This window comes from Pezoporus wallicus, unplaced genomic scaffold (assembly GCF_028554395.1).
Source record: "Pezoporus wallicus isolate ANWC-B61680 ecotype Strahan unplaced genomic scaffold, APGP_CSIRO_Pwel_v1 contig_5767, whole genome shotgun sequence".
In the NCBI taxonomy this organism is placed as follows: domain Eukaryota; kingdom Metazoa; phylum Chordata; class Aves; order Psittaciformes; family Psittacidae; genus Pezoporus; species Pezoporus wallicus.
In genome coordinates this window covers 8161260-8176008 of record NW_026640599.1, presented here as the reverse complement: position 1 = coordinate 8176008, position 14749 = coordinate 8161260, and the positions used below count along the sequence as shown (strand labels likewise).

The 14749-nt window shown below is 41.3% G+C and overlaps 1 protein-coding gene across 11 annotated transcripts in view; it reads left to right on the top strand.

The window, feature by feature from the left end:
- Positions 1-756: 756 nt before the first annotated feature.
- The window catches only part of MAP3K15 (mitogen-activated protein kinase kinase kinase 15), a 90010-nt gene continuing 76017 nt past the window's right edge, over positions 757-14749 (top strand). For 3 of the 11 annotated variants that reach the window (XM_057419474.1, XM_057419472.1, XM_057419475.1), the window contains exon 1: positions 758-1323. In XM_057419474.1, coding sequence (XP_057275457.1) covers positions 996-1323 — 328 coding nt within the window. In that variant the 5' untranslated portion in view covers positions 758-995. Of the gene's footprint in view, positions 1324-14749 lie in introns of all 11 variants that reach the window. The other 8 variants (XM_057419470.1, XM_057419466.1, XM_057419469.1 and 5 more) reach the window with 6 other exon arrangements.

Below are 14749 nucleotides of genomic sequence, written 5' to 3'. Positions count from 1 at the left end.
AAATGAGATGAAAAATCTTGCCAGACAGGTTTACAATTTCAAATACGATTTTTTTTTTTTTTCTTGAGGACTGCAGTTTTCCACTGTTCCTTTGATCGCCAATAGGTTGTGGTCTCTGTAGGGTGTGGTGGTGTCCTCTTGACTGATGGGGCACAAGGCAGCGGTACAAAGTTACCCACACACCGCCTTTCAATTTTTCTTGCTGGGTGAACCAGCAGCTCCCTCCATAGCAGTGCCAAAGCTGGCGCTGCTGTCATCTGCTCAGCTGATAAAAAGATGAGCTAGGAAACCAGATGCTCAAAGTTGATTTTGTTCTTAGAAAGAAGCCAGAAGTTGCTACAGAGTTTCTATGAGCTGGTTTTGCCATGGTCACAAGAGATTTTAAAGAAAAGAGAATGAATTTAAGGATGAAGCGTTATCCAAACTTCTGGTGTAGTCTGTGGAAAAGCTCTGACACGGTGAGTTGAGGGAGGAGAAAGCGGTAGCAGTTTGCCTTTGCTTCTTAAAAAGCAGGGAGGCTCTAAGATGCCAGCAGCGGACAGACCCCCGGGATATGAGAGGAGCTGGTTGCGCCGCAGAACACGGCAGCCCGCTGGCCTTGACCTAACCCTGTCACCCTCGGAGGAACCCGAGCGGGGCGCACGGTGCCTCCGTGTAAAATAGTAACAGCCACGGCAGTAACAGCGGAGTAGCGGGCGGTGCACGAAGGGTACAGCCTGCACGGCGAGGGGCGGGGAAGGGAAGGGAAGTAGTAAGCCAGCAGCGATCGCCCCGACGGTGCTGCCTCTTTCCTCCCTCTCAGTACCGCTTTGGTGGCGGAGGTAAACGGGGCGTTTGTCCCGGGAAGGCACGGCGGGGCTGGAAGAGCCGCCGGGAGGGAAGGCGCCGTTTCCCCCCGCGCTGCCGGAGCTCGCCCAGCTGTTGGCGATGGCGTGCGGCCCCGCCTGAGAGCACCTGCCGGCAGCCACCGGCTCCCCTCAGCTCTCGACACCGCCATGGAGAGCCCCGCGGGCGGCAGCGCTGCCGCGGAGCCGTCGCACCCCTGCGCGGAGCTGGAGCTACCGGCCGCCGGCCCGCCCGAGGTGACAGGAGGAGGGGAGACGGCGGAGGTTAGCCCGGCAACGGCGAGGTCGCGCTGCCTTCGGGCCGTGTACGTGCTGAACGACCCTCCCAAGGTGGGCGCCGGTGCGCGGAGCCCCGAGGCCGGTGCGCGGCAGTGCCTGCTGCGGGCCTGCGAGGCCGAGGGGGCTCAGCTCGGCACGGTCAACTTCGGGGAGCTGGACTTCGGGGAGACTGCGGTGCTGGACGCCTTCTACGACGCGGGTGAGCAGGTTGGGCTGAGGCGGGGCCGCGGGCGGGGGCTCAGGCTCGGCCTTACCGGGTGCCGCGTTCCCAGGGTGTGTGGGGTCCGAGGTGGGGAAGGGCCGGTAAAGGTGGTGCCGGAGGGGTCAGGGAAGAGGAGGAGCGGGGCAAATGTGAGACTGTGGTGGGGGTCTTGAGATGAGAGGGGGTATGGCGACAGGAGAATGGCTGCGAGGGGAACCTCAGGTAATAGGAGCAAGAGCCCGGTTTTCAGGAGTGTCCTGCACATGGCGGAGGAGAAGGTGTAAGGACAAAAATCTGGCCCTTACACCAGCTCTTTCAGTCACCGCTTTGTGATGCCTCAACAGGACTTTGGCAGGACTGCAGTACCAACTGAGCCTTAAGGAGTATCAAAACTCTTGCTAATATGTTTTGCTAAGAACCCTCTGACAGCTGGTTGGGAGTGAGACACAGCATGAAGACAGGCCAGCTAGAAGTCTCTGGTCTGGGTTGGCCAGATGTTTCATGTTTATTGCTCTAACTCAAGACCTGGACAGTGAGATTGACTTGCATGCAGACAGCATCAGAGTGATCCAGCATCGTTCTGGACAAGGAAGCCTAGAAGCATGCCCTGATGAAGAAGCCTTCTGCGTATTGCTCACCATGTCCAGGCTCCAGCTGGTGATGAGTATCTGATAGCTCAAAAGAAAGCTGTTGTCCTTACTCATCAAAACCCATCTGGTTAGCTAGGCACTGTGGCAGATAACTGTGAGCTTTCTGAGCAAGCAGAGGAAGCCCCTGCCTCAATAGGTATTATTAAAACCAATCAAGGTGAGTATGTGGACTTGTTCCAGACATGCAGACATACTATTTCCCGTAACTGCATGAGCAGGCATTGGGAAAGTGGGGGATTCACAGACTCCAAAAAGGGAAAGTCCAATGTTAAGTCCATGTTGATATCCATTCTCACAAGAAGAAACTTATTTTTGCTCATCAGATGTGTTAAAGAACACTTCTTGAAACTTAAATCTTATTTTAAATTCTCATATGATGATGAGTCCATTTCATCCTCTGATAAATCACCCAAATATTGAGGAACATTACGCCCTTGGTTGTTGTTTAGCTTCCCGGTCAGGGGATTTTATTTTATGTCTGCTAGCAAGGTTGACAAGTGTGTAATAAATATTTTCTTTGTGTGTCTTAGTACACAACCATGAAATTTCTTTGTATGTTGCCAGTATTTTTGTAGCCCTTCTGAAGGTAAGCACAATGTTATACTCATCAATGCATAATTATTTCTTTGTTTCTACTAATAGCCCTATTAATGTATTATGCACACACCTGCTCTGCATTGTATTGAGAGCTTGAGACAGTTATCTAAAATTTTTTTTCACGTTGCTGCATTCTGAAGTGAGTGGGAATATGGCCCACCCATGTAGACTTTAACATTCAAGTCATCTTGTAGGACCAAGATAATTTTATCAGTGATTAATATCACTTTGTAATAGTAAAGTCCCTTGTTACTTGATACTCACACTACACTTTTATTTCCAGGTTTAGTCAGCAAATACATCATTTTCACTGTCCATTAAAGACTAACTGAATAGTCCTGAACTAATTTAATAGTCCTAAACCAGGAACTGTTCCAAAGGAGACTGTTCAAAATAAGTTTTGTGTGTGTTTCTTTTCAGTAACAACGTTTTGAGATCAGTGGGGAAGCAATTTTTTAATTGGTGTAATGTATGCCTTTATTTGGCAAAGCTTTTGGTCAAAACATCCTTTAATGACAATTTATTTGTATTAAGAGAAACTCAATTATATTTGCATTAGTTGCAACTTACCCTGAAAATGCAGACAGCCTTAGTAATAAAAAAGCTGTTAAGTATAAACAATAGTTTTAATAGAGTATTTCTTTTGCTCTTATGTTGTTTTAGTATTTTAATAAGTAGGTCTTCTAGCATTAACATTTTAACTAGCTTTTTTGTTCTTGTATTGCTGCAGTTCCTGTTGCCTATTCAACTGAATATCTATGTAGTTCCCTTTTACCTCTCTTAAAAGTAGTCAGGTTGTACTGGCATTTGTCCCATTGAGTTTTCCCAGTTTCTAAGGTGTATCTAACACTGTTGTTCAGAGAAATACTCAGTCAGAACCTTTAAACTTCTAAAATTTAAACTTGCAAAATTATGCTGGTACACTGACCTGAAGTGTCTTTATTTTAGTACTTGCTGCTTTATTTCCTCCTGCTACATGGTAAAGAGGAGGAAAATTCCTTTAGCAGTATTGTGTGGAGTATTTGCATCTTCTTGCTTCATTCTGCAAAGGGACAAAAAGTATCCATTACACTTTCATCTTTATATACCCTGCCCCCCCCCCCCCCTTTGTTGTTGTTCTATTAATTTATTCTTTCTGGTGTCAGCTAGCACGAGACCTAAATTTCATACTGGATACTCATTACAATGGATTTTAAAGTGCTCTAGTTCTCATTTTATATACAACGATTTGTCATTTTTTCCTTAGAACTTTTGTTGCATACTTCTTTTCTTGTTTTCTTGTTCTGTGTTGCTTATTGGTGGACTCTCCCTGCTTGATGTTTTGAATATGTATCAAGCTACTATCCAAAAATTCTGAACATGGTAATTATTCATTTACATACAGCTTTCTTTATCTGTTACCCTGCAATTTTTTTAATCTTTAAAAAGTCAGTCCTTTTTAATTTCTATATCTTACAGATACAGTTACCATATTATTTTTTCCAGAATATATGTTTGATTGGGACTGTTGGCATGTATTCAGTTCTTAATGAAGAACATTAGGAATGAGTTTTAATATGGACAATCCTACGGCTCATGATGAACTTTGTGTTAGGAAGTTACTATGTGTTTACTTTAAAAGGAAAACAATCTGAAAAAGTATTATCACAGCCCATGTAAGATACTGAGCGGATGTTTTCCATGCTGAAGATATCTATTATAATGTATATTTACTTTCTGTACACCATGTGCAGATCTTTGAGAAGCAATTCCTTTTTCTCTGTTAGGAGAGTGGGAATTCTTGCCCATAGCCATTTCTTAGTTTGCTAGTTGGAACCTTAACCATGTCCTAACACTTAAAGACTGAGCAATGAGGTCCATCTCATTGTGAATAGTAACTACAGACAGGGGTCTTTGTTAAAAGTGCTATCTATTGCCCGCTTTCCCCAGTCTGCCTGAAATTGTAGCCCATTTACTTAGTCATAAGACGCCTCCCCACCTCAAGTAAGTTTATCTCTCTTACTTGATATGAATCTATAATACAGTGGTTCTTGGAATTGGTATCTTTGATGACAACACCAGCAAACTTTAAGGACAGAGTGCAAAACAAAAGACCAACAGGGACCTCTTTCATTTCTACAGTCGATTTTCTAGTGTATGATTTTTCTGTAAACCACCGAGTGCTGCAAAAAAACCCATATTGCATAATAAGAGTGTGTTACCTCTTTTCTGCGTGAGTGTACTCATTACTCACTCCCCATCATTTGAAATCTTATCGTGAATAGAGTTGTGACTTATGCTTTTACCTGTTTATTGCAGACCAGCAGGAAATACAGAATGATTTTAAGAAATCACTGAACTTTCTAAGAACCTTTGCTAAAGGGGAACTACAACACCTGGGAGAGCAAACTTACAACAAATTGTGTAGTAAGAGCTTGATAACAGAAATATGAGGTGTGTCTGCGCAGTCAGTGCTAGAAGCTGTCAACAAAGTAATTTATGTTATGCAGAAGTAGATGATGGTATCTACCTAACAGAGAAGCAACAAGGATGCTTGCATACACTATCTCTGGACAGAAGAAGAGGCAATGTTTTTAGACTGAAAGCCACAGATACCATGCATTAGTGTGAGGCTTTTTTGCACACAATAAAAACAATTTTACACAGGAAAAGTGAGCCTACAGGCTGAGGATTTTTTTAATTCTTCAGAATTATCCCATGCAGAAAATCAAACTACAGGCATTCATAAACAGCTTAAGAGGCATAGTGAAAAGGTGGGGGTGGCTTGGTTAGTGATGTTACAGGTAGAAGGATTCAGCCTCTTTTTGCTCTTACCACAGCTGCAAAAGATACTTCAGTTCTAAATGTACAAAGAAAGCAAACAAATGTCCAGTTAAGTGTCTGATCTGTACCTATGAAAGGGTGATACTAGATAGAAAGGCATGTAGCTTTTACTTGTCTACCTGAAGTTTTACCAAGGCTTCTTGCCTCTAGTGCCACAGTATCTGGCTACAGTGTTAAGTGGAGGACTGGCCTCTACAGTTGTAATAGTTTTGAATGGTTCCATTTTGATTCTATGCAGTTGTGTTTCTGTAGCTGATTGTCCTTTTACCTCATGAGGGATGTACAGTAATCTATCCTGAGGCTTGGAATACTTCTTTGACCATTTGACCACAAGCATTTAGAAATGACTGCAGTCACTGAAGCAACAGTGACTGCATCGCAGGAAGCAAGTTGACTGAAAGACAAGCTAGAGAGAAATTGAAGTACTGAGGAATAAAGCTAAAAGTTTGCCTGAGGAAAAACAAGTATTCCTCTGACAGTCAAGGGAAATATGTCAGGTCATTTGTGAGTACAGTTGAATATTTTGAAGTCTGTTTCTTGGTTTTTTGCTACATATGAACTTCTCCAACCAAAATCCTGCAGGATGAGGCAGTCTTAAAGTGCATTTTCTCATGCCTGTCTCCCACCTTCACGCAGAGTCAGACCTGGGAGAGGGCCCAGACAGAGACTGAAACACGGATCCTCCTTACTTCTGTGCCATAGTTGAACCTCTCTTAACATAACCCTAATTTCTTGTCCCTGAAAATCTTTTTCTTCATGTTACACCACAAAAGGAGAGGGAGGAAACATATGTTCTGGATCCTAATTTTCAGGCTCTGTCAGCCATTGAAGGAATCATCCTTGCTTATATCCAGCTGCCTGCCCTGAGGCCCTCTGCCCTCTGAAGGCCAGTGCTCCCACTTCAGAACTGACAGGGATGCTTCAACTTCTTCAGCCCAAAAGCTAGTATGTCAGGGTACAGTAAGAATTTGTCGCTAGTGTAAGATAATATATGCCGTGGTAACTAGTGTAGCTGAGATGGAGGCACATGCTTGTCTTGCTGTCTGCTGCAGGGATTGTAATCTCTGACAGGAAGGTGAGGATGACAGCTGCGAGCAATAACTTCTTGAATAAACTTGGACAAACCTTCCTGCTGCAATTTATCTTTGCCCCTGGGTGTGACAGTGAACAGTGGGGAAGGGGTTAAGGGTCAGCTCTCTGATGCTTACCTGAGCAAGCAGGGGTTGCTTTTATTTTTTTGGAATATTTACATTTCTTTCTTTCCCCTGCAGCTGGCTCGGCAGCTAGGAGTGTGTTTGCTTTGAATCTTGGGAGATGTATATACCATAGAGTACAGAAATGTGAAGATAAGTAAACCAACCACTTTCAGAATGGGAACGTGGTGATTGAATGGCTAGGGCTAGCTAAGTTGGATATTGTGCTGCTTTAATACAACCCCAGCGCTTTTATCTCTGGGTAGTACTGAACATCTAGATCAGCTGCAGGTGTCTCCAGCAAAGCTCTGCATGTTGAACTAAATGTTCTGATAACAAGACCTTGTAACATACCAGTATTGTAATTCTTTTCTATCCAAGTCCTTGAGGTGAGTTTTGAATGACAGTAACATGCCTGATGCAATCCATCAAGTCAATATGTTACTCTGTTATGATGTATCTCAGCTGCTGTGATAAATGCAGTACATTCAAGAGGTATATTTTGATTTAATGATATTACTTGGGGTCAATTTCCAGCATGAAATCTTCTTGCAGAAATGTTTATTTGCATTCAGAGATTTGCATGTTTTTCTCAACAGTAGGGAGCATTATTTTCTACCTGTCACCTCCATAAAATGTCTTTGTATCAACCATGTTGCTTTTTGTGTGTGTAACCTGGAAGGCATCACTTTGGTTACGCTTGTGTGTATTCTGTGAAATAGCTCCTTTAATGTCAGTTGAACAAGCTTAGAAACATACAAATAAATAACCATGTATTGGTTATGTAAATAAATAACCATAAATAGGTTGGGTGGAATTCATTAACTTTCCTTTGTTATATTGCCATGAGTCAAATGCAGGATCAGAGCTGTATTCACAGAATGATGAAGATGTTAAAAGCAAGAAGAGGAAACATACCCTGATTCTCTAATGGAAAGAGATCCTGGTTTATTATTTCCCCTTTTGGAAGTATCATCTTTCTCTAGTTGTGATGGGTCACATGGAAAGAGACACTGAAAATCCAGACCTGCATGTCCTACCTTTTAGCGAAGCTTTGAATGAAGTTGTTTACATCTCTCAAAATCTGGTGCTAACAATGCAAATTTGGACTTCTTTCATTGTTCTAAGGTGAGGTTATGTACACGTGCATGCACTGTCTATGCAAAGTGACTCATTTCTGTGCCATGACTTTTGGATGAAGAAAAAAGGAAAAAAAGAATGCAGGTTTTCTTTCACTGTTCCTTCTGAAGGAAAACGAGGTAACACAATGAGTAACACAACCAAAACCCAACCTACATCTGTCCATTTTCTCTGCTTGTCTTTCTCTCCTCCTGAACTTAAAATTAAATCTGAGAAGGCTTCCCATAATCTGACTGTGGACACTGTGTCACTGGGGCTTGTGTATACCTAGGAACACATCAGATGATTTCTAAGTGTTGAATCAGCTTAGAAGAGTCTTCTTCCTGATTAGAATACAAATTGTGTGTGTTTCTGTTTTGTTTTAATTTACTCTATATTATTTCCCACTGTTTGATTAGAAGTCTTATTGATTCTCTCTAAATAGGCTTATTTAGAAGCTTTTATACCCATTACAAATTTTTTAGAAAAGTTGAACATTTAGGATTATTCTGAAGAGAAGAACAACTGCGTCTATCTTGAGCTACCTTTGATGTGAAGATTAATTACTGTCACGCGTATGGCCCTTAAAAACACTGCAGTTAAGGTTGTTTGATTATATATTTTTTAAATATTTTAAATATTTAAATATTGCTTAAATGTTTTTGGGGAAATTAAACATTTCTGCAGCATTTTCTGGAATTCTTCAAATAAGTAATTATGGTTCTGATTACTGATGGGGGGGAGAGGGGAACCACGCTGCCTATGCATACCAGTCAGTGAATTCTAAAGGAAACTTTTTTGTCTTGTTTAAGAATGACATAGAAACATATTTTTCGATATAGCTCCTAAGTCACTCTGAAAGCAGCTGCTGTGCCATTTGACCATGAGATGTTGGCAAGCAGATCTCTGGCTTTGCCTTGCTGCATTTCAGGCTGACTCTCAATGACATCACATTGCTCCTGAAGAGAGCTGTAAATGAAGCTGACAGGCTTGAGTCAAGCAGGGTGGGCACTTGAGGCTGCTGGTGTGGGAGCCTGGTTCCTGGCCGCTCATCCCCTTTACAGTGATTGCATGCTTGTTCAGTCTTGCTGTGCTGTGTGTAGCATATTCTTCTTAGATTTAAGAATTGGTACTGTAACACCTGATGTCACAAAATTAAGTTAAAAAGGAAAAAAAAAGAGACGAAATATTGCTTATGTGAGTTAATTACATTGCGTTTATTTCCATCCTCCCATAATTATGATAGATAGGCTGTATCTTATTGTATATTCTGCAGTCATGTTCTGCTTTTATCAGTGTAATCATACATTGCTTTTTTAATCATCAAATTATACTTGCAAGTTAAAAATTGTTGATGTACTGCCTAGTTAAAAAGTAGCTAATGTTCCTGGTTTGCAGACATAGAACCTTGAGTAAAACTCTTCTGATGTGGAAGGAATTGATGCAGAACTCGAGTGAGAACTCCAGACTTTTTGGCTTCCTCTGTATTCTGTGTATAAGATAGCCTCAAGTTTAAACTCACTGGCTGCAAATGTGTGTTCCATTGATACTTGGGGGCATATTGCTGCTTCCACGGACACGGAGGAGCAGCCCCGTGGCAGTTTGCTTGGCCTAGCTGCTGCATCTTTTCATGCTACAGTGATGTTGTGTGGCTGAAATTAAGCAGTCAAGATAGGTGTAGGATCTTTCTTAGGAGGACCTCAACACAGTTTGCCACTTGCAGATGAAATTTGTGAATGTGGTAGGCTCTGTTTTCCTTGCAGCTTCAGCATGGGTGTGAATGGCTTTAGCCTCAGACTACCTTCAAAGAGCAATGTGTGTGCCTGAGGATGAGCCGAGAGCAGGGAGCACAGCTGTTGCTTTATCCTGCTCCCTGGCACAGGCTTGCAGCAAACAGCATAGTGCTGGTCTCTGCTGAGGTCAGGGTGATTCAAGCTGATGGGTCAAGCATGATCATGTCCCACAGCGTGGTTTCACCAAGCCTGTCATCTTTCTGTCAGGAGTGCTACAATTACCTTCACCTTTCCCTGGGAGGCTGGTATGGCTATAGAGGCACGCCAGGAGCAGAAACAGCATCACTGTAGTCTGCGAGGAGGAACCCAAAGCTGGGATATGAATTTTGACACTTAGAAGTATTGGATCACTTTGTCATAATAAACTGTGCTTGCTTTTTGGTTTTTATCTTTCATAATATTCTGCCTGACAGGGTAGATGATTCTGCTGTGGTATTCAAGGTGGTAGAAGTGAAACTTTTCAGATATTCTCTGAGCATTTAAACTTTGGTATAAGCCTCTTGAGATCCCAGCCTTGGTAAGCATGGACTTTCATTGACTGAAGTGGATTCTGATGACAGACACAAATCCAAAACAGTAATGACACTTAAGACAACTGATCTGGGATAGTATAGCAAAATCCAGTATTAAAGGAAGTGCTCTAGTTTATCGTAACTGAATTTGTGCACATACAGTTGTGTCTACAGTAGTATATACTGGTTCTATGCTTAAATTATGTTTAAAAATTTTTTGGTATCTCTTTAAAGAAACAAAGGGTAGTTGTAAATACAACCATCTCCAGGTGCTTTTTAACCGTATTTCACTCAGTATAATATTTCTTTGTTTCATTTTGAATCAAGTTGTGGAAAGAAATGTCTAGACTCTCTGACGTTTATGTTTTTGATTCTCCTGTTTAGGAAAACATGTCGTCATGCACAAAAGTGTAGCTCAACCACTGATGGTCACTGGCTTCTCAACAGTTTGAAAAATGTTGTTCACATGATATTCAAAGCCTTTGAAGTCTAAGCCCAAAGCGCATTAGTTCCAGAACACAAGAAAATTTCCATGTAAATGAGCATGATAATGAGCTTTTCCTAAAATTCTTCGGTTTTCTACTGGTGTCAGCAGTGCTTTTCACAAATTGTAGTACTCCATTGCCTCCAGGCCTGCCTACCAGTTGTAGATTCATGAAACTGATTGTGGGGAAAATAATGGGGAGTACTTTGCTTAGAATTGGGATAGTGACTTATTTGTTACTTTATTTCTATTCCTTGTCTCTCCCCTGACTTTGTTTACAGCTGGGATAGTGACTTATTTGTTACTTCATTGCTATCCCCTCTCCTCTCCCCCTTTAAATTTGTTTCAAATATTTAGTAACTAGCTCAGCCAGAAGAAATTGTATTGAACCAATTGTCTTTGCCTCAGCAACCCCAGAAATGGTGTAGGTTTTATCTAATGCAGAAAAATGTCTGCCTGTAATAATTTCATTCAGGTGAGACTAGCTGCATTAACACTCCTGTTGCTGCCTTTCGCTCACAGCAGTTGCAGAAAGGCCAGGTTGGACGGGGCTTTGATCAACCAGTCTGAGGAGGTGTCCCTGCCCATGGCAGGGGGTTGGAACTAGATGAGCGTTAAGGTCCCTTCCAACACAAACTGTTCTATCATTCTGAGTCTATAAAAGAAGAAAAAGCTGCTTTTTTTTTTTTTTTTTTAAATTCTGCTAATTTTTGTGTATTGAGGGGAGAGATTTCTCATTACTTTTGCCTTTCCTCTGAGAGTGACAAGATGAAACTGGAGTTGGGAATTGGTAAATAAAACCAATACAAGGCTGTGTTCTGTCTGTGTGTTTCTTTCCAACAGTGCTCGACCAGTCATCTCTGCTGCTCTAATCTTAGTCAATAATAAAAATTTGCAGGAGAAAAGCTAATGTTTACAATGGAGTTACTGTTTGACATTAGGCTTCCTTATTTAGCTGAGCTTCTCTGTGCATAATCCTGTTTAACAAAGTAATTGTCTGGTTTTATCAGCATCATCTCTGTCTGTTGAACCAAATTATTTGTTACAGATATTTTCTTTGTAAATGGATACTTGATGTGCTTCAGTCTTTTTAAACGCAGTTTGAGAAAAGGATAGGATTGCCAAGCTCAAAGCTGGATATTGTGACTGTTCCTATTCATGGACCCTGAGATAACTGACAAGTTATGAGTTGTTGTTAGATGGAGAAAGTATCCAAATCAGAATGAAAGACAGTCTGAAAATGGTTAAGATTGATCTTCTTTTTTGTTTTCGTGGTAATTAAGTTTCAGAGTTGATAAACTGACCTGTTTGCGTATTATAATAACTGCAGAACAAAACTAGGTAAATAATTGTTTTTGGAAAATCAGAAACTGCCTTGACTTTCTGGGTTGTAAGCAAGGCACAAAAGACTGCTTGAGTATTTTTGATTTTTTTTTTTTTATTTTTACCACTTAATGCCTCTTCAGATTCCTTGTTTTGCAGTAATGATTGCCTCTGAGAAGATACTTCTGAGAATAAGTTTATTTCCTGAAGTTTTAGTATCTTGGACAATTTTAAACATGGATATTCAGAATTAATGATCTTAAACCTAAATTTTCTTGCACACTCCCTATTCCAGAGTTCAAGGATTCCAGGTGAGAGAAAATGAGAGACAGAGAACTCTCAACTAGTTTATTAATATAGTAAAATAGAGATACTAACAGATACAAGTAGATGATCTCTCTGATGTTTGGTTATCTTACCAACCCCAAGGACCCTGTGAAGATGATCAGGAAGCCAGCTCAGAGAATCATCATTGCAGTGCGAGGTGGCAGGCTCACCCTTAGCGGACGCGCCTGCGGAGGCAGCATTGTTGTGGGTGGTATGAATGTCTGCCTCCCTGCATCACATGAGGCTTGGGCTTTTATACTGACAAAACTGCGCACTCATTCTGACGCAGAGGGCCAGCCTACATCAGAAGAAGTGGCCAGCACTATCTAGAAAGGTCTCCAAAGGTTGAGACTTTTCTGGGGAGTTCTAAAGTGGAACTTTCCGGGGAGCAGCCAAATCGGGACTCTCCGGGTAGGAGCCAAAGCGGACAAACAGTACTTTTCTATCTTTGTGTGTTTCACCACGGACCATTATCTATTGTCCCTGATACACTCCCACATTCACAAGGTACAGATTAGCAATGTACTGTTGAGCCTTCCAAATTTGAGTTTCCATCTTATAGCCCCTGAAAGTGGTGGCAGTTGCTATTTCATCCTGTCTGTTTAATACATCTGTGGGCCCTTAGATCTCACTATGGTAGTTACTCAACCCTAGCTTTGACTTGTCTTTCATCAAAGCTGATAAATCTTTAAGGATTCCTGGAAAATGAATGCTAGAATATGTTGAATAGATCCCCTCCTCCTTCTGGAGCATATGCTGCTATTCATGAAAATACTCACTGTTATCATATTTCCTGAGCACTTCTAACAAATCCTTTGAAAAAAATACGCTGATTTAGTCTTGTCTTGCAAGCCTAATTCTTAATTCCAGCTAGGGAACAGGAGCCAAACTCTAGTTCCAAAGGAAAAAGCGGTAAGTGTCCACTTTCAACAGCATTTGATATTGTCTAATAGCCTGGATGTCTCCTAGTCACACTGCAGTAAAAAAGATGGCTCTAATGGTGAAGGAGGCAGCTTTGTGGCTGGTCTGGCCGCAAACAAGAACTCTGTTGTAAAAGCGCAGTTCCGATTTTCTGGCTTGGTCCATAACTACATGACAGTCTGTCAGGACACTGACTCCAGATATTCTCCAGCAGAATTGAGTGAATGTGACAAGCAACATCCTTTCTTTGGAAGCAGCACAAAGAGGGAATTACGTTATGTCTTCTTTTGTGTCTTTGAGATTGGTAATAAGATAATCATGAGATGTACTCAGTTACCAAAGAACATTCCACTGGTGCTTATTTTTTACACACACAATTAATACCATTGCTGTGATTATGAGAACTTAATCTTTGAATGAAGGGTAGTTTAGTGAAGTAAAATCAGACAATATCTGAACTCATGGAAAGATTCTGATGATGTATGCTGAAGGTACACAGCCCATGTGCATCAAAATGCCTCAGGACTCTGTACTTGTATCTCAGGACTTGATATAGAATCATGGAATAGTTAGGATTGGAAAGGACCTTAAGATCTTCTACTTCCTACCCCTCTGCCATGGGCAGGGACACCTCACACAAAACCACAGATTTCCAAAACGTTTTCTTAGAAACTGCTTGCCTTACTGCAATCATCCATGTATTTTTTCTGTATTGCATCTCAAACTGTGTAAAACCAGCACACAGACTCTAGTGACAGAAAATCCAGTGCTCTCCCTCCTCCATGGCTCAAGCTTTATGTACAGGCATAGGCCTCTAAGTTCTTCCAATAATTTGCAGCTGGCTTTTTCTGACAGTTTAAAGTTATAAACTTATTTTCAGAGTGACCAATATAACAAACTTAAGGGTTTTTTTTTTCACTACTGAATTCTGATCTGTGAATTATAACACACTATGCTGTGATTGCTTGGACAATGCAGAGAAATGGTGCTAGGGTGAATATGCTTGAACCTGGGGTAAAGCAGTCTGTCTTAACATTATGGTTTGGCACCCATCAACTCTACAAGGAGGTGCAATACACAGACTTCATAAATCTTCAAAAGGGAAAATTTACTTAGTAGAAGAACTTGCTGACTGCTTCTAAACCCTCTTCTCCCCCATTTCTTTTTTCTTTTTTTTTAATTAATAGTTTATTTATTCTTACTTGCTGATCATCCCCAAATCTGACTATGGTCTTCCCTCAAAATTAGAAGAAAAGGATGTTCCATCAAGAAGTGCCAGAGATTTCATGAAGTCTGTTTGGGACTTTACTCATAGACTGCTAATTCAAACAGCAGTGTTAAAACTTAAGCTGTGGATTCAGTTTCTAAACAATACTTGTAGAGTTAAATTTGCAAAGAAAAAGTTAAGAGAAAAGAACACACCGCTGAATATTTAAACGGAGATATTGTCAGCGTCTGTGCTGGGATTCATCTTGTGACAAGTGGGCATGTATGTATAGTTTGAGGTGAACCAACCTACACTATGTTTAATAAGTGCTTGTAAAATCACAGTTTCATGTGACTCATTGTGTCTGATTAATCACAGAGTGGAAATAGTAATATTCCTCTGACTCTGCAGAGATCCTCTAATGATGAGTTTTGGGTATCTTTTAGCTATAATCTCTTTAACAAGTAGGGAAAC